The 16,885-nt window shown below is 33.2% G+C and overlaps 4 protein-coding genes across 9 annotated transcripts in view; 2 read left to right on the plus strand and 2 right to left on the minus strand.

Moving 5' to 3' along the window:
• LOC126859344 (serine protease inhibitor 3/4-like) overlaps positions 1 to 2,139 on the plus strand; it is a 29,950-nt gene extending 27,811 nt beyond the window's left edge. For 3 of the 5 annotated variants that reach the window (XM_050610509.1, XM_050610508.1, XM_050610496.1), the window contains exon 8: positions 440 to 1,845. In XM_050610509.1, the coding sequence (XP_050466466.1) occupies positions 440 to 600 (161 nt within the window). In that variant the 3' untranslated portion in view covers positions 601 to 1,845. Of the gene's footprint in view, positions 1 to 439 lie in introns of all 5 variants that reach the window. The other 2 variants (XM_050610497.1, XM_050610498.1) reach the window with 2 other exon arrangements.
• A 1,074-nt stretch (positions 2,140 to 3,213) lies between these two features.
• LOC126859331 (uncharacterized) lies at positions 3,214 to 7,577 on the minus strand. The gene is made up of 5 exons (XM_050610462.1): positions 7,333 to 7,577; positions 6,873 to 7,237; positions 6,495 to 6,632; positions 5,467 to 6,425; positions 3,214 to 5,260 (listed from the first exon to the last, which is right to left on the minus strand). Exons 2-5 carry the CDS (start codon positions 7,213 to 7,215, stop codon positions 3,557 to 3,559), a joined length of 3,144 nt encoding a protein of 1,047 aa, XP_050466419.1. The 5' UTR covers positions 7,216 to 7,237; positions 7,333 to 7,577; the 3' UTR covers positions 3,214 to 3,556.
• Positions 7,578 to 8,437: 860 nt separating this feature from the next.
• On the plus strand, positions 8,438 to 13,919 carry LOC126848486 (structural maintenance of chromosomes protein 6). 2 transcript variants are annotated; one of them, XM_050589449.1, is made up of 13 exons: positions 8,438 to 8,577; positions 8,726 to 8,972; positions 9,081 to 9,273; positions 9,631 to 9,783; positions 9,874 to 11,410; positions 11,523 to 11,742; positions 11,834 to 12,004; positions 12,090 to 12,277; positions 12,412 to 12,577; positions 12,674 to 12,787; positions 12,865 to 13,059; positions 13,222 to 13,355; positions 13,531 to 13,919. In XM_050589449.1, the coding sequence occupies exons 2-13, from the start codon at positions 8,874 to 8,876 to the stop codon at positions 13,565 to 13,567; spliced, it is 3,207 nt and encodes a 1,068-aa protein (XP_050445406.1). In that variant the 5' UTR covers positions 8,438 to 8,577; positions 8,726 to 8,873; the 3' UTR covers positions 13,568 to 13,919. The 2 variants fall into 2 exon arrangements, with proteins under 2 accessions (XP_050445406.1, XP_050445407.1); XM_050589450.1 differs by having other exon boundaries at positions 8,491 to 8,577; positions 8,731 to 8,972.
• Positions 13,920 to 15,158: 1,239 nt separating this feature from the next.
• Positions 15,159 to 16,732, minus strand: LOC126848106 (larval cuticle protein A2B-like). Its single transcript, XM_050588694.1, has 2 exons — positions 16,606 to 16,732; positions 15,159 to 15,958 (listed from the first exon to the last, which is right to left on the minus strand). The coding sequence occupies exons 1-2, from the start codon at positions 16,615 to 16,617 to the stop codon at positions 15,389 to 15,391; spliced, it is 582 nt and encodes a 193-aa protein (XP_050444651.1). The 5' UTR covers positions 16,618 to 16,732; the 3' UTR covers positions 15,159 to 15,388.
• Between the last annotated feature and the right edge of the window lie 153 nt (positions 16,733 to 16,885).

The raw sequence follows: 16,885 nt of genomic DNA on the forward strand, positions 1-16,885 counted from the left end.
GAGGAGTATAGGAAGCGATATTTAAAACTATGAAAAGAAAACTATAGAAATATTTTCTCTCAAACGAGAAAGCTCGATTTATTTTTTAAGTTTGTTTAACAAAACATAATTATTTCTATTAACGGCTTTATTGCCGCATATTTCTGCAGCATAATCTTATATAATAATTTAGTTTTCTTTTTTTTTGCGCGCGATCGAGTCCGTTCACCTCTTAACTGTACAACAATATAATATGCAGCATGAAATAAGAATGAGATATATCCAGACAAACTTGCATAGCCGGATAATGTAAATTTACATCCTGGACAGATTCTTATATCGAGTGTTACAACGCATGTGATGGGGACCAAGGGCTTACTCAAACAACAGAGAATGTGAGAAAAATAAAATACAATAAAAATGAAAGCTTAATCATCTGGGGACTGATAATTTGTTTCAGAAGGCCAATTCATGAAATTCTCCCTTTTACCCAAACAAGCGATCAAGGAGTTTAATATCGACCATCCATTCTTCTATGGCGTCATATTATCAAAACCGGAAGAGGAAGCCTATGTACCGTTGTTCGGCGGACATGTCTCCAAAGTGACCTTCGATAATTAAGAAATAAAATTATCCAAATTAGCAATAAATAAATTTGTGAATGATCGCGGCAATTAGTGATATAATATTGTTGTATTCAATTGCGAAATGATTATATCGAAACGTTTACATAATAATCTCATATGATCATTCGCTTTTTGTAATAATTGGTTTCTTAAAATTATATCTTGGCATGTTGTCAAAATCAATAAAAGGTTATTTAAAAAATTGTAATTTTCTAACAATAGTTTCTAACATGTCACATTTTATACATACATATTTGTGTCACATAATCGCATAACAGAATTTCATATAAAATATATGTATTATGTAAAATCTTTCGTTGTATGTGTGCTTCGAGAATTTAAAATATTAATCAAGAATCGCAAATAATTATAAATAATAATTTATAACATTCCGATAAATTTTCTTGCGATCTTCATATTAAAATCACTCAGAATTATTTTATTTTATCATTACATTAATTTTCCGTTGCTTTAGAAGTATTCCCTAAAGTATTTGGAATACATTTTCAAAATAACATAAGCTGCAATTCCAAGGATGCAACTGCAACGATTATCTTAGAGAGATTGTACACGATAGATTTTATATAATCAATGATTTGTTTCAGCTATCATTATCGGCTTTACTAATCATAAGATTTGACGTGTTGCAGATCACAGAGGAATTATGATCCTGATATATATGAAAATTTCATATGTTCTCAAAGAAAAAAGACAATTTTTAAGTATAAAATCATCGATCGGTAATTAATCTAACAAATGTCAATATAACTATCGATATGCATATGAGGTACTTCTCGCGCTTGTCTAGAATTTATTCGCTTTTATTACATAACAACATTGTTTCATTATATTGACTTTTAATTAATACTGTATGCTCCTTATATGTTATGCTTGCCACATGTGAAATGTAGAAATATCGCGTTAATATTCTCACAAAAAAAATATATTTAAAATTATATTAATTATTAAAAGATATATTCATATACATATGTATATATATATTAGATATTATCTATATATTGTGTGCTGTATGTATTTGATTATGAGATAATATCTAATATATAATATTAAATACTGATTGTGAGATGAAATAAATATCTTCTAATCATCTCTGTGCAGCCTTCTTAATGAGATTTCTGATGCTTTATAATGATTACCTATGTTACAGGTATTATGCTACAGACATACGCCATGGTTTATGAAGAGAAATTCGAAATAAATCGTCCATTCATATATAATATAATAAAAACATCCTCGATAAACGAAGAAACAGGTGTTCGTGAAGTGATACCACTTTTCGTTGGACATGTTGCTAATCCTGAATATTGAGTCTTTTCTTTAAGAGGAAATAATATTGCAATTACCTCAACGAAGTGATAATAACTGAAAATGAAATATAATATTATATATCGAATATATCATATTAATTTTATATGTCTATTAATTATATAAAAATATTATATATTATATAAAATATAATATATTATATTTTATATAATTATGTAAATTAATAAATATCTTATATATGCACATATACTATATTTCACAACAGAACTAAACACATGTATTTTTTCAATTCCGCATTCATTTCAAAAGGTCTTTTCATTGCAGCTTATCTCTCTTCTATTTCTATAAAAAAATATCAGCTCTTAGTTGTTAATATCGCCGTCATCTTTAATATCGCCGCCATCTTTATGACAAAAAATAATATTATTGCAATTTATCCTTATTTTTATTGTATACTTAAAGAGATATAAAAAAAAAATTTCTGCATAAAATATATAATTATTTCGCTAGATATACGAAAATATATTTTTTATATTTTGTATATATGAATTCCCTCCTTGACGCTTACATGATGATTTGATTTACATAAGTTATATAAAAATTTCAAGAGAGTTAATTAGTATAAAATTTTTAATTAAATTCTCTTTATTAGTAATAAGGCACTTGTTTACAAATTAACACATCGCTAATTTGGAACAAAAGCGATAAACATTTTTTTGTCTGTTACATGTAATTTTGCGACAAACGCATATGTATTGCAGAATAAGAAAATTGCGTATATAAATTCATTGGTCATAATGTAAAAATACAAGATTGCTCCCATAAAAATATCTTAATCTTATTTAAGAATGAGAGAGAATAACTTTCTTCTCTCAAATCTTGCGTGATACTTAATTATGGAATTACTTAATCGTTAAAAAATTTGCACATAATTATGCATACTATATAAAAATAAATGCATAAGCTAATTATATGTATATGCATAAGTGATACATAATAAGATCATAACAATGAAAACAATTAATAAAAATGTCTCAACAGATATCATTGCACTGTATAATACTTGATTCAAATCGTTAGTATGTGTAATATATTTTTATGGAATGTATTATACTATGAAAATAATAATAATATAACCATTACAGCTATTGCATTAACATAACAATTAGTAATATAAAAATGCTATATTAATAAGATTTAAATTCTTAAGTATTTGCAATTTTTAAGTGATTTCTTTTTCTCTTTCTTTTATATATATAAAAAGAAATATGAAAGAAATTAACATCTTTTAATAATTATTAAATTTTTAATTTAAAAAATTTTAAAAATATAATATTTATACTTGTTTGTAAAAAAGAGATAATTAAAGTTGCTAATATTTGTATAAATTTCTATAAGCAAGTATTTGAGGATTAATAAAAGTCATGTGTATTAACCCGGCTTTAACATTAAATCGCTAATTTAAACTTTGATCTTTATAGAATTCTATAAAACGATTACTTGTTCCATGATGATCAGGCTATAACACTGATAGAAAATTAATGTTTCATGATTATAACAAGTGATAAGGAACTGGTACACACAGTTGAGCAATTATTAGGAAGACATGAATCACGCAAGTTAAAACTAAAAATATGAATTATTATATATATAAGATTCTCTCCTTAACTTATTCTGCAGTTAGCCGGCGTTTTGCCGAATTTTAACGAGTTAGCTGTCTCCGTGGATGCTGTGCCGTTTGATGTCAGTGAGCCTTTGCGTGTTACGCATGTCGGATGCATGCTAGTAGTAGTGTCGAGAAACTCATCATCATTGTCCGAATCTGTGTCCTTGTTCGGTTTCTTTAGGTCGCTCACATAACGCTCTATCATATTGAGATTTTGTACGCTCATAGCGCCATTATCGCCTACTATGATAGGTAATAACATTTCAGGTTTTTGAGCGGTCTGACGTTCGATATACATTCGTTGTAATTCGGCCAGCGCTTCGTCCATAAAGCGAACGTTGTTTTTGCGATCGATCAGTGGATTTTCACCGAACGCTAATGATTTAACCACTCTGCTGTTCGTTTGTCTCGGTAAAGTATCTCCTTTTTGATCATTAACGGTTAACATAGTGGTGGTAAAACCCATTGGAAACTTGGATTGACTACATAAATCATTTTTCAGTAACCTGCCATCAGATGCTGCTTCATTATGATTACCTTTCTGTGGCGCCACATCATAACTCTTAATGAATTCTCGTTCTTCGGAATTTGGTGGAGGTGCATTCGCCTTCGGAACAGTGAAAGTCGCATTGTACTCGATATCGGCAGCATTTTGATTTATTGATCGAGCTGCAGCTGCAGGAAGAACCGTGTTGTGCTGCTGGCTTTGCGGAGCGGAATCTCGCCATCTCGCGCTATTCATCACGAGTCGCGCCAATTGTTGGATAGTCTGCTTTGGGACTGCAGCTTCATTATTGGTGATATTATTAAACGGTTTCGCCGGAGTCGATGTATCGCATGGTTCGCAACCTGGATAATTGTGTCGAGTTGCCACGTTTAACTGACGCATACAATCGTAGCTTTCGCCTTGTCCAGCCAGAAGATTATCCCTTTGCGTATACTTGAACATCTTCCACGATTCCCAGGTGCCATAATAAGGCGGATCTTGTTCACAGACACGACACTCGGTGTCTAAGAAAGCTGCGGTGAGTATCATAATAGGAGTGGGTTCTCGTTGTGTGAATAGCTTCCTGCGTGCAGTTAAGATTTGACCTATATCCATTTCCAACCGGGCGTTCTCTATTTTCGCCTCGAGTTCACGTTCCACCTCCAGTAATTTAGCCGTCTCATATATCAAACTTCGTGTATCCATATACAGTCTGCCCGTTTCTCTAGCGATGCGTCTTTCTGCTGATGATTGCGTACGAACATCATTATTATTAATAAGCTGAAAACCGAGCCGTTGTTGTGCTTTTACAAACGGCGACGTGGATACCGGACCCAATTTTGACCATATTGTGCCGACTTTTTTGCCTGCCGGACTGACAGCGATTGGCGATACTATACCGGGTCTAGTCAAAATAGGATTCTGATTGACTAGCTCGATATTTGAACTCGGTATCGTGCAAGGAACGCGACAAGGCTTTGGCGGAACTAAGTCCAACTTGGGCGGGACCATTCCGGGCTTTGGTGGCGGAAGCAAAGAGGTGATCGCAGGTTCCGGTAGTGGCGGCGGCGACGGTGGCGAAGACGTTTCATTCTTATTAAGTACCGTAGCATGAACAACATTTAATAAATGATCCAATCTGTTCTCGAGCCTGTTTTGCCGATCTCTGTCCACATCGAGAAATCGTGTCATCATATCGTTTTGCACAGCTAAGATCTAAAAAAAATCAAAATAATATAAAAAATTATATTTTGCAAATACAAGAAAACATATAAGATAGTGAAAGAACGAGAAGGAGAAAGAGAAAAATAAAAGGATAAAAAGAAAACAAGATATATGAGTATTAAATTTTTATAATATAAAAACTAAATAGATAATGAAAATATATAAAAAAATGTTATAAGTATATAACACAAGTTTACCTTATTGACAACTTCATTTTGAGAATTAATCGCGCTAAGCACGAGCTGTTCTAATTTTTGTGCTTTCTTCTTTCTGATCGGTGCACTCGGTATTTCATCAGTATTCACGGCACTATCCCGCGACTTTCCACCATTCTCCGACGGATCGGGCGAGTCCAACAAAAATTCCAACAGCATACTGTCGTCGTTACAGGTTGCATTATTCGTCATGATAGTTGCATCCACTGTATTGGGATTGTCTAAATTAACGGGTCGATTATACGTCTCATTCAAACTATATGTCTTTTCATCGCCCTTCGACAAGCAGAAACCTTCATTCAAATTCTGCGATACATCTGGCGAATAGTCCGGTGATGATTCATTTTGCTGAACGACATTCGCAGTGCAAGCTAAGCGAGTATCTTGATATTGTTTATAGGCTGTCGCCAAGTTCTGTCTATGAGCGACTTTACACGGTTCCTGCGGCATTGCCCGATTATCCGCGTATAGCGCTCTTTGTTGCAACTGATTTTGTTGGCGTGCAATATTCTCTGCATTAAAATTATGCATTACGTTACTCTGTGTTATTCCATTCGGCAAGAATTGTTGGTTCACATTTTGCTGGTAACCAAGCTGATTGTTCGCTGGTACATTCTGTTGTGGCAAATGATTCCATCGAACACAATTTTGCTGCTGACTATTTTGATATTGCTGCATGTTTTCTTGAATGATCTGATTCTGTACATTTTGCACTGTGTTCTGATAAGGAATCTCTCCATATGGATAAGAAGCCAATACGTTTGGCTGATAATCCTCTCGCACTGGTTTCTCCATTGGATTTGTCTGTATGGCCCGATTGCCAATTTGAATTAAATGTTCACCAGTATTTATAGCAACGTCTCTTGTAGGAGAGAACACTCTATATGGCTTGGCTATTATGGTCTCATTCGATTCAGGTGAATCTGGATACTCATTTTCACCTGTAAGAAAAGAAACATGAAATCTGACATTAAGAACAAAATTCTTTATGAGAGAACAAAATATCTTACATCTCATTGTCCATGTAGGGGACAGAGCTTCCGTTCGAAAAAGAGATTGGACAGGTTCCTGAACTTTTAATCTCATTTGCAGATTTTTATTGGTCTTCACATCCTTTGGAGGTGATTTCACATAATTGGCAGTTGCATCTAATGACATATATTACAGAAATATTTATATATTAATTATTTTATATAATGTCAATGCATACCCGAATAATTCACATACTAATCCCTGTAGATCTAAAGGCAACAAAAATGTTGAAAAATTTTTTTTAAAATGTCTAAACATATCCAATCTGTATCAGATGTTCTTTAAACATAATATTTCTTAGACATTTTCTTTAGATTCTTGTGTGACATTATGGTCAACAATTCCTATGTACTCGCCTACTGTATCCACACCAACATTGATATTGATCTGCTCCAATCGCTTGTTCTTCAGCACCCGCTCAATGATTTCATAGTATTGCTCCACATCAGCACGAGTGCCTGCTCGCTTGGCCTCACGATAGCACACGAGTACCTGCTTCATGCGCGACCGACACTGCTTGCTTGTGACGTTGTAGCCTTTCTTCTTCATGTAACGCGCTACACTTTCCCAAATTATCTGTGGCCGAGGAGCATATTCGAGTTGCTTCTGTACTTGTCGGTCGGACCATACCGAAACGAGGAGCGCGGTGCTCTCGGGCGTCCACTTGTATTTGGCATTTTCCCCGCTTGTATCCGACATCGTTACGTCTAATGTATTCGCGCTATAAGAAAATTAATCGAGTTATAAAGATTCATCAGACTCTTTCCCTCTATGAATATTTATTCTCGGTACTACTATTACTCCAACTTGACTCACCTCGCTGATCCTCGTCCACCTCCGCTGGATTCAGCGCGACACTCAACAGGTTGCTACTTGTCGCGATCCCGAGTAATTTGTGTGAAATTGCTCAACACACAGACGCGCACTAATACTATTCGCGCGCACCAATGCGCAAACGCAAATACCTATTTACCTCTCGCGTCTCCTGTCGCATACGATTTGCGACATTGCGACATTGCAACGAACCTTGTAACCGACAAACCGACACAGCGATTCAAATTTTAAAGGGACCAGTACACCAGAATTACGTGGTGGGAGAAGATGCATCCATAGACATATAAAATGCATGAGAGAGAGTATCGACAATTTCGATGTGAATCTGGCAGTTGGCGGAGAATGGCTGTAAAAAGAATACATATATGCTGGGTGTCGCTGCTTCAGGGATTCGCTCATTGGTTGATACTTCATAACGTCACAGTCAAAAATATTGACTTCATATATACTTTACGAATTAAAAGAAAAATAAGTAATTTGCAATCACATTTCCAATTTTACTGTTTAAATTTATAAATATTTCTTGGAAGTTGCATTTTTACTGCATTGTAAAATGCTTGACTGTGATTGGTCAATTTGTTTACGGTAAATGGCCTTTATCGGCAGTTCTGTCTATATATTTTATGTCTATGGATGAATCGCTACAAAAGCAAATTTATGTAGAGAAATTTGGACGCGAAAAATACCGTTCTTTTTTTTATAAAAAAGGATAGTAGAAAGGTGAGATTGCAAATTTTATACAACTTTCGTTTTGATCTCTGTTTAGATTATTTAAGAGATGCGATGTGATCTCCGGAATTTTTGAAAAATAAAAATAATTTGACTTAAAATAATTCGTTGCAAGAACCACGTTATTCATATATCGTTGTTTATATGCTATATTATATATATATATATATATATATATATATATATATATATATATATATATACATATATATATGACATATATATATATATATATATATATATGTTTATAATAATATTATATTATAATATAATAACTGTTATTATATATATTATAGCATGAATATTATTTTAATCCGACTCGGATCCGTAACGAATTCAAAAGCGGTAGCGCCGACCAATCAGCATAGAGATCAGTACGTTCGAGTTGAGCGTAGGACGCCGAAAAAAAAGTGAACTATCGTCAATTGTCGCCTGGCGGGAACGTTGCAAGCGTGTACAAGCGTGTACGGGACAGGAACGTAGAGAAGAGTTTCACACGTGAGTTTCGATATTCAATAACGAAAGTTATCATATCAGTGTACTTGATACAGCTTGATGAACGGTTTTTTATTGACAGTTTTATATTAACAGTAATTTATGAACGTCTAATGACATTCAACGCGATTAAATAAATTATTTATATTAGCATAGAATTTGGAAACCGACTTGAACATGATGAAAATCTACATCTACATCTACATCTACATCTATATCGTTGCAATGAACAAATTTTGACGCTGACTGCGTTTTTCGCTTCTTATTTAAATACGGTTATCGTCACGACAATTCGAAAGATGAACGATACTGTAACCAGTCGAAAGAAGAAAGCGATGGAGAAGCTCGATAATGAGGCTAAACGTTCCAAGTGTACTGAAAATAACAACACTGTAGAGGTAATTTTAGATAATATACTTTTTATTAAAACTGCATCAATTGTATGTTAATAAATTATAAATAATACTTGACATATTTTCATCGTGCAATTATTTTATTATTTGTAGTATACAGCTGGAAAGGTGAAATGCATTCGTGTCCGTAACTTCATGTGTCATGAAGCTTTGGAGATAGTGCTAAATGAAAACGTTAACTTTATTGTGGGACGCAATGGCAGTGGAAAAAGCGCTATACTGACAGCGTTAACTGTTGGACTTGGTGCAAGAGCAAATGTCACAAGTAGAGGAACTTCTGTCAAAGGTATTTTTGTTTTAACTTTTTATTACATATATAGGACGCTGAAAGAATGGGTTAAAGATTTAAAAGATAAATATTAAATCCAGGAAAAAACACTTTTTGAATATATTTAAAAAAATTGTTAAAGCTAGAAGTGATATTTAGTTTTTAATAAAACAAATAATTTGCTCATTTCTATTTATTGTATGCAATGCGAAAACAATTTTACATGGTTATCTTATACAATCTTGCCGGTGTCTTATATATTCTTTTGATGTTTACAAAAATGAATATTATCTGCAAGTATTAAATCATTTCTTTAATATTCTTTATTAATAGAATAATTTAATAATATGTGAATTGTTTACTATGATATTACAGAATTTATAAAGAAAGGAAAGAACTCAGCTACTATCGAAATAACGTTAATTAATAAAGGGGATACTGCATTTAAACATGATATTTATGGTGATACAATAACAGTTGTACGGACCATTGGAAATGCCTCATCATATAAAATTAAAAATTGGAGAGGTATTTGAAATATAAATTTTGTAAAAATGATTTAAACGATATTATATCATTTTTATATATATTTTCAAAAAACAAATATATTATTTGCAGGAGATGTTATTTCTACAAAACGGGATGAATTGGATAGTATTATAGAAACAATGAACATACAAATTGATAATCCAATTTCTGTTCTAAATCAGGATGTTTCAAGAACATTTCTAGTTTCTTCTAAAGCTGATGAAAAATACAATCTATTTATGAAAGCTACTCTTTTGGAGTCCATCAACAATAATTACAAAGAAGCTTTAGAAATCTGCGAAGGAGAATATGACAAATTAAAGATACATTCTGAAGCCTTATTACAAGTAAAAGCAGAGATAGAAAAATTAAAGGAAAATATACATAGATTAGAGGAAATAGACGAATCACGAGCAGAACTAAATAATCTTGAAATGGAACTTGAGTGGGCTAAGGCTATTGTGGAGGAATCTAAACGTAATAAAATACAAGAAACTTTAAAAATGTCTGAAAACAACCTGCAGAAATTGCAAAATGTGGAATTATCTGTGGGAACAAAAGATGAAGAAATTGATGCAAAAATCAAAGAAGTGAAACAGGAAATTCAGAAAGCAGAGCAGGAAGTAATAGAAAGCAGTGGAGCATATAATAGTGCAAAGGAAAAATATTCTGCCGCGTGTGAAGCAGCGTCTAATAAACAGCGTGAATGGCATTCTGTAACAAGTAGAAAAAAACGGTTAGAAGATGATATTAATTTATTGAAAAAGGAAGTTCAAAAGTTAGAAAGTTGCAACAATGAAGAACATAATAAGAGAAAAGAAATGATGGAACGTCTATCAAAGTTTGAAGAGAAACAGGATGAATTGGAAGCTTCATTACGTACGAAGCAAACTGAATTGATGCACTTAGAAGCTGATAAGATGCGACTTTTGCAAGAAATAAAATCTGCTAAAAATGAAATAGAAAATTTCAATAGACACATAGATAAAATAAAAAGAGATTTAAGTGCATTTGAACAACAATCAGATAATGCATTGAGTGTGTTTGGACCAAATATACCACGTTTGTTAAGAAGAATTGAGGAAGAATACAGAAAAAAACGATTCAAGGAGAAACCATGTGGTCCTATTGGTGCTTACATAAAAGTGAAGGATGCATCTTGGACACCAGCAATAGAAAATTATTTAAGTTCTCGTATGCTTAGCTCGTTTTGTGTTGATAACAATCAGGATGCCAAGTTATTAAATAGCATCATGAAGGAAATTTTTTACAATCAAAATATTCCTCAAATTATATGCAGCAAATTTTTTAACAAAGTGCATGATGTTAGACTACACTGTACACAATCGTCACAGTATTCTAATCTCTTTGAAGCAATGGTTATAGAAGATCCTATTGTAACTAATTGTTTGATTGATCAATCTCAGATTGAATGTGTACTTCTCATACCGACAAGCAGCGAGGCTTGCGAAATAATGTCGGATGCTACAAAAGTGCCAAAAAATTGCAAAAGAGCTTTTACTAAACGAGGTGACTTATTCTATCCCGATCCAAATTATAGGACTTATGGTGGAAAGTGTGGTACACGCGCTAAGTTTTTGCAAGTTTCTACTATGGAAGCGATGCAGTAAGTACAAAGACTTTGTTCAGTTTTGTAATCTGCAATAGTTTAATTCTGTTTGTTAATAACATGTGATAGAAAATGTAATGTACTTATATTAATTTCTTCTCATATTAAGAACTTTAAGAGAAGAACTTCAAGTATGGGAAAACAAAAAGGAAAAAGCTCTTGCAGAACATAATGCTATAAATGAAAAAATAAAGCGCACTAATTCCGAGTTGAGCAACGTAAGCACAACAGTCCGCAAGCTGAGAACTACGCAAAGTGAATGTATTGATTTGATCAATGAATTGAAAGATAAAATTGACTCAAACGAAGCTACATCTGCTGATGTTTTTGTGAGTAATCAGAATTCCTCAATAAGTTTTTTTTTTTCCCTCCTCTCTCCTCATAATGATGCAATGACATAATTTGTTTTATGATTTATAGCGAAATGAAGCTGCTGAATTGGAGAAAAAGTTAGCATTTGAAAATGCCACAGAAAAGCTTTTAGCTGAAAATATGCAGGACCTTAAAAAAAATGTAGAATCTCTTCATATAGAAGTCAAACGTTTTAGGGACTTGAGACACAATTTACACACAGTGATTGATCCTCTCAATGTATATTTTTTCTTTTTTCATTATCTATTAATAGAATAATTATTATTTATTAATAAAATAACATTCTTTATGTATATATTTGTAGGATCAAATAAAGGAGCTCATGCAGGAAAAGGAAAAATATCGGCTTGAGTGTCTACGCGCTACTCGAAAGTTACCAGAACTTCGTCAAGCTGTACAATGCGCAACGGGAGAATTAGAGATACAAGAAAGAGCTACAAATAAAGCAATTTCCAATGCCATTGCAAAATGTCCCAGAATAAATACGACAAGGTTAGTATTATAAAATAATAACGTACCATTTTTACAATTATTTATTTCAAAAATTTTAATTATTTATTTTTCTTGTATAATTTTTTACATATATTTATATTGATATACATTGCTACTTATTTTATTTTTTATAGATCGGTAAACCAAATCAAAAGTGCAATGTGTGATTTACGAGATAAGATTCGCGAAGTAGAGCATCAATTTGGCTGTATGGATGACTTGCGCCAGCAATTGAACGAAAATGAGCAAAAATATGGAGTAAATATTGAATTTGCATCTCAATTAAAAGAAAGTTGGGAAGTAAGTAAATAATCTTCATAATTTTTATTGGTTATCAAATCGTTGTTTTATCGAGGATTGCCAAATATTTTATAATAATATATTCGTATATTGTAGAAACACACAGATCGAGTGAAACATCGACAAAATACATTTATGAAGTTGAGGGATTTGTACAGTATTCTTGTGCAAAAATCTTTCACTGACATGCTTTCTCTAAGACAATATAAGGTAATTACAAAAAAAATATTTTTTAATTGTATTGATTTTTGTTGTTTAAATACTTTTTTGCTCTTTTATTTTATTAGGGCACAATAATAATTGATCATGTAAACAAAGTGCTTGATTTGAAAGTGTGTGCGCGAGATGATAAAAAAACAAATACTGACACTAGATCGCTCTCGGGAGGTGAACGATCTTACTCTACCGTTGCATTCATTTTGGCCTTATGGGATTGCATTCAGCTACCATTCTATTTTCTTGATGAATTCGATGTATTCATGGTAAATGACTTTCCACATCTATAGCACTAAGATATTTATTATATATATATATATATATATATATATATATATATATATATATATATATAAAGTTATATAAATAATACAAAAAATTATATATTACATTATTAATTATATTATATATTATATTATATATTACAGGACAAAGTAAATCGGCGAGTGATAATGGACATTCTTTTAGATCACACAAAATCGCATCCAGAAAGTCAATTTGTTTTTCTCACACCTCTAGATACGTCGCACATTATTTCCGACGATTATGTAACAATTCACGAGTAAGTAGATGATTTTACAATTTAATATTGAGAAAAATAATTAGATTCTTTATTTTCAATTATATGAATGGGATTCTTCTAAATATTGTAAAATTTCTAATTTATAATATGAGGTGAAGTTAACAATTCTCAAGAATATTACACTACAGTAGAATAAATATATTTTTTCTTTTAGATTACAACCACCTGAGAGGAGAGGTCTGAGTCAATAAATATTTCAATATTACTCTTTTTTTTTCTCGGTGATTCAATATTTTTTTGTCGATTGTATGAAACAAGGAAATGTATTTATTTTATATATTAACACAGATACGAAATGTTATCTAGCAATAAGCAAAAATAACATATTTTCATAATAAGATGTTTTCATATTGTTGAAAAAAATTCAAAAATATTTATATTCAATATGATTTTCTGTTACTTTTATAAAAGCGCCACTTTTATGAAAGTAACGGAAAATTATACAAATTGTTATATAAAGCATGTACAAGGAATCCTATCTAAAAAATTAATATGATATTCGCGACATTTTTTTTTTTTTTTTTTTTTTTTCTTAATTTCATTTATACATACAAAAGTGCCTTTAATTGTTTTAATTATATAATTTATTAGAGTTCTTCTCTTTTGATAATAAAGCAAAATCAAATAACAATATACTAATTAAAAATTATAACTATACAAGTATAACTTATATAGTTAGATTATATATAACTATGCTATAATATTTCTTTATTTAAAACTATTCATTGAAATTATATTTGTTGGAAATTTAGGTCCTATGTCTATCTAATATTCGTTATATAGAATGAAGAGATCTCATTTTAGATCTCATATCTTGATAAATTTTAACGTTTATTCAACATATATTTATACATAATTTTTATTATAAGTTCTTATAGCCTTATTCGCAAATACTTCAGCGGATTCGCGAGAATTTTCTCCGAGTTTGATTCATTGCCAACAAGCACGAGATCCAGAATGCCCAGAGGTGGGCAGTAGAGGGACGTACATAAATACATGTCGGATCGGTAAGTGGATCAAGGTTTGCGCGGCATTGCGCGGATCTGGTCTGGTCGGGGTTCCTGGGCTTATAACGCAACTCGCCTTTACGCATTACGCGCCTATTACATGCGATACGCACGCCTGGATTCGTGTGTATCGGTATATCTGCCGGCTGGACGGGGCGTGGTAACGACGTTACGTAATCCGTACGTGAGCCCGCTGGCCACCGTCCCGGAGAAAGTGCTCGACGAGCGCTCGTGAATCGGTAATGTCTCGGAAAGGCAGGATAAACAACCACCGGCCCATGGCAGGTAGTACCTGACTGACCTAATTTCAGTAATTGGACCCGCAGAAATTTCCACGTTTCCTCGATAACTTTCGTGCGGTTTCATATTTTTTTTTTTATTAAAAGTTGGATAATGTATTATATTATCCAACGATAATTTAACGATATTTCAACATTTGAAGACTTGGGTGTATCTTAAATTATGTAATTTTATGATTTGTCAGTAAAAATAATATCGATTATAATTACGAATTATTTGTCAAACAATACAGTTTTTATTGAAGTTGATGGATGATCCATTTTGACAAAGAGAAGAGAGAATTTGTGACATCTTCAATGTGACAATTTTGCTTTAAATGAGATCTTGATTCGCGTCGATAATAATTATGATGAGATTAAAAAAGAGCTTTAACAATAAATACAAATAAAATATTTCGTATAGAAATTACAATTATTCTAAAATTTAAGACGCAATTATTTCAAATTATTGGAAGACTTGTACTATACTCTTATAAAAAAAAAGTCTTATAAAAATTCCTAATAATTTTTTTAGAAACGCAGTTAATAATTCTATAATCTAAATCAGAGATTACTTTTCTCCAACGTTCAATTTAATTACCGAATAAAGTACATTGAAAACAGGCAAAGATAATATATAACTCTCTTTATACGATTTATATATATTTGCTGAAAGAAGCGAAATTTATTCGACAAATATGTTCCTAAATGGCGATCAGGTCACAGTTCAGTGGAGGTAGGCAGCGGGGGCGGCATAGGAGAAAGCGGCGGGCGCCGCGGCGATCTTGGCGATGGGTGCACTATAAGCAATGGCTGGGGCGGCTTGGTAGCTTAATTTAGCTACGGGTGCGGCATAGGCGAGGGGAGCAGCGTGCGCCAGGGGGGCAGCGATTTTGGCGACGGGGGCTGCGGCGTAGGCGAGGGGTGCGGCGGCGACTGCGGCGGGTTCCTTGCGTACCACGGCGTTGAATCCATTGACTGAGTCAGCGGTGTAATCGACTATGCGCCTGGTGCCGTCGGCCTCCAGAAGGGAGTAGCTACCCTGGACGAGGTCGCCGTCGCGGGTTTCCTGCTGGCTCTTGGCGTCGCCGGTCAAACTGTCGTGCACATCGTATGCGTAGCTGTACTGAGGATGCGGATCGTAGTCGGCCTCGATGGTCTTAGCCACCACGGCCTTGGCGACGGGGGCTGCTGCGTAAGCCAGGTGTGCAGCGGGGGCCGCGGCATATGCCAAGGGAGCGGCGGGCGCAATCACGCCGGCATTAGCGGCGGCGATCAGGGTGACGAAAGCGACGAACTGAGAAAAAAAGAAATGTATGAGTAAAAAAATTGATGGAAAGAATTGTATAATAAAATTTAATCATATCAAAATACAGGATAAATACATAATATGATTATAGAAAAAAAATAATCTTATTATATAATTGTAAGAGAGATAATGAAAGAAAAAGAATTGTGTATATATATGTTGAATTAACAGAAATATTATATTACTATTTGCACTAAGATAATTTTTATAATAAAATTTTAGTTTAAAATATACATATTACGGCAATTTTGTTCGATTCGTACACATATGCGAAACGACTCGCAAGTGAAATCGTGATATTAATGCAAGATATACATGCGCAAAAATTTATCAGGAATACTGCATTAAACACTCTACTTTTAAGTAGTCCGTTAATGTCGTTAATTACACACGGTTTCTTGATCGATTAATGAAATAATATCACAGAAAAGAACAGTATCTATGAGAAAACGCAACGAACTCACTCCGTTCTATAATTCTCGAATTATTATAATTCGTAATTATGGAGAAGCCAACCGGTAAACTGTTATACCATAAAGAATTCACCAAAATTATTAAGAATTGATCGAAGAATCTACTTTCTCGGTACACGTGTTAGCTTACATTGAGCGGACTTGAAAAATTGGACGCAATACCTTGAAGGCCATTGTTGCTTGGTTGATCGGTACTTCGTTCGATCTTGTGAGTTTGTAATGTGAGTGATACCAAAGGATGGATGGTTTTCGGCTTTTATACTTCTCTGTTCGGGAATCGCGAGAGAGGCCCACTATACTCCACGGCACACATACACGTATACATAAAACAGAGCATATTCACTGATGTAACTGGGTGACGGTACCCTCGACGGTTACCCGATTCGCGGCCAACGAGCAGCGAAATTGCGCAAGAAATTGAACCACGCCCAACAAAAATGAA

The sequence above is a fragment of the Cataglyphis hispanica genome, chromosome 3, assembly GCF_021464435.1.
Source record: "Cataglyphis hispanica isolate Lineage 1 chromosome 3, ULB_Chis1_1.0, whole genome shotgun sequence".
Taxonomy (NCBI): domain Eukaryota; kingdom Metazoa; phylum Arthropoda; class Insecta; order Hymenoptera; family Formicidae; genus Cataglyphis; species Cataglyphis hispanica.

Excerpts from the sequence above, each read along its gene's own strand:
- LOC126848486 (XM_050589449.1), top strand. The coding sequence starts at position 8,874 with ATGAACGATACTGTAACCAGTCGAAAGAAGAAAGCGATGGAGAAGCTC. Across the intron at positions 11,411-11,522 it reads TCTACTATGGAAGCGATGCA|AACTTTAAGAGAAGAACTTC; the intron begins GTAAGTACAAAG and ends TCTCATATTAAG. Across the intron at positions 13,060-13,221 it reads ATGAATTCGATGTATTCATG|GACAAAGTAAATCGGCGAGT; the intron begins GTAAATGACTTT and ends TATATATTACAG.
- LOC126859331 (XM_050610462.1), bottom strand. The coding sequence starts at position 7,215 with ATGTCGGATACAAGCGGGGAAAATGCCAAATACAAGTGGACGCCCGAG. Across the intron at positions 6,426-6,494 it reads CCCTACATGGACAATGAGAT|GTGAAAATGAGTATCCAGAT; the intron begins GTAAGATATTTT and ends CTTTTCTTACAG. Across the intron at positions 5,261-5,466 it reads AAAATGAAGTTGTCAATAAG|ATCTTAGCTGTGCAAAACGA; the intron begins GTAAACTTGTGT and ends GATTTTTTTTAG.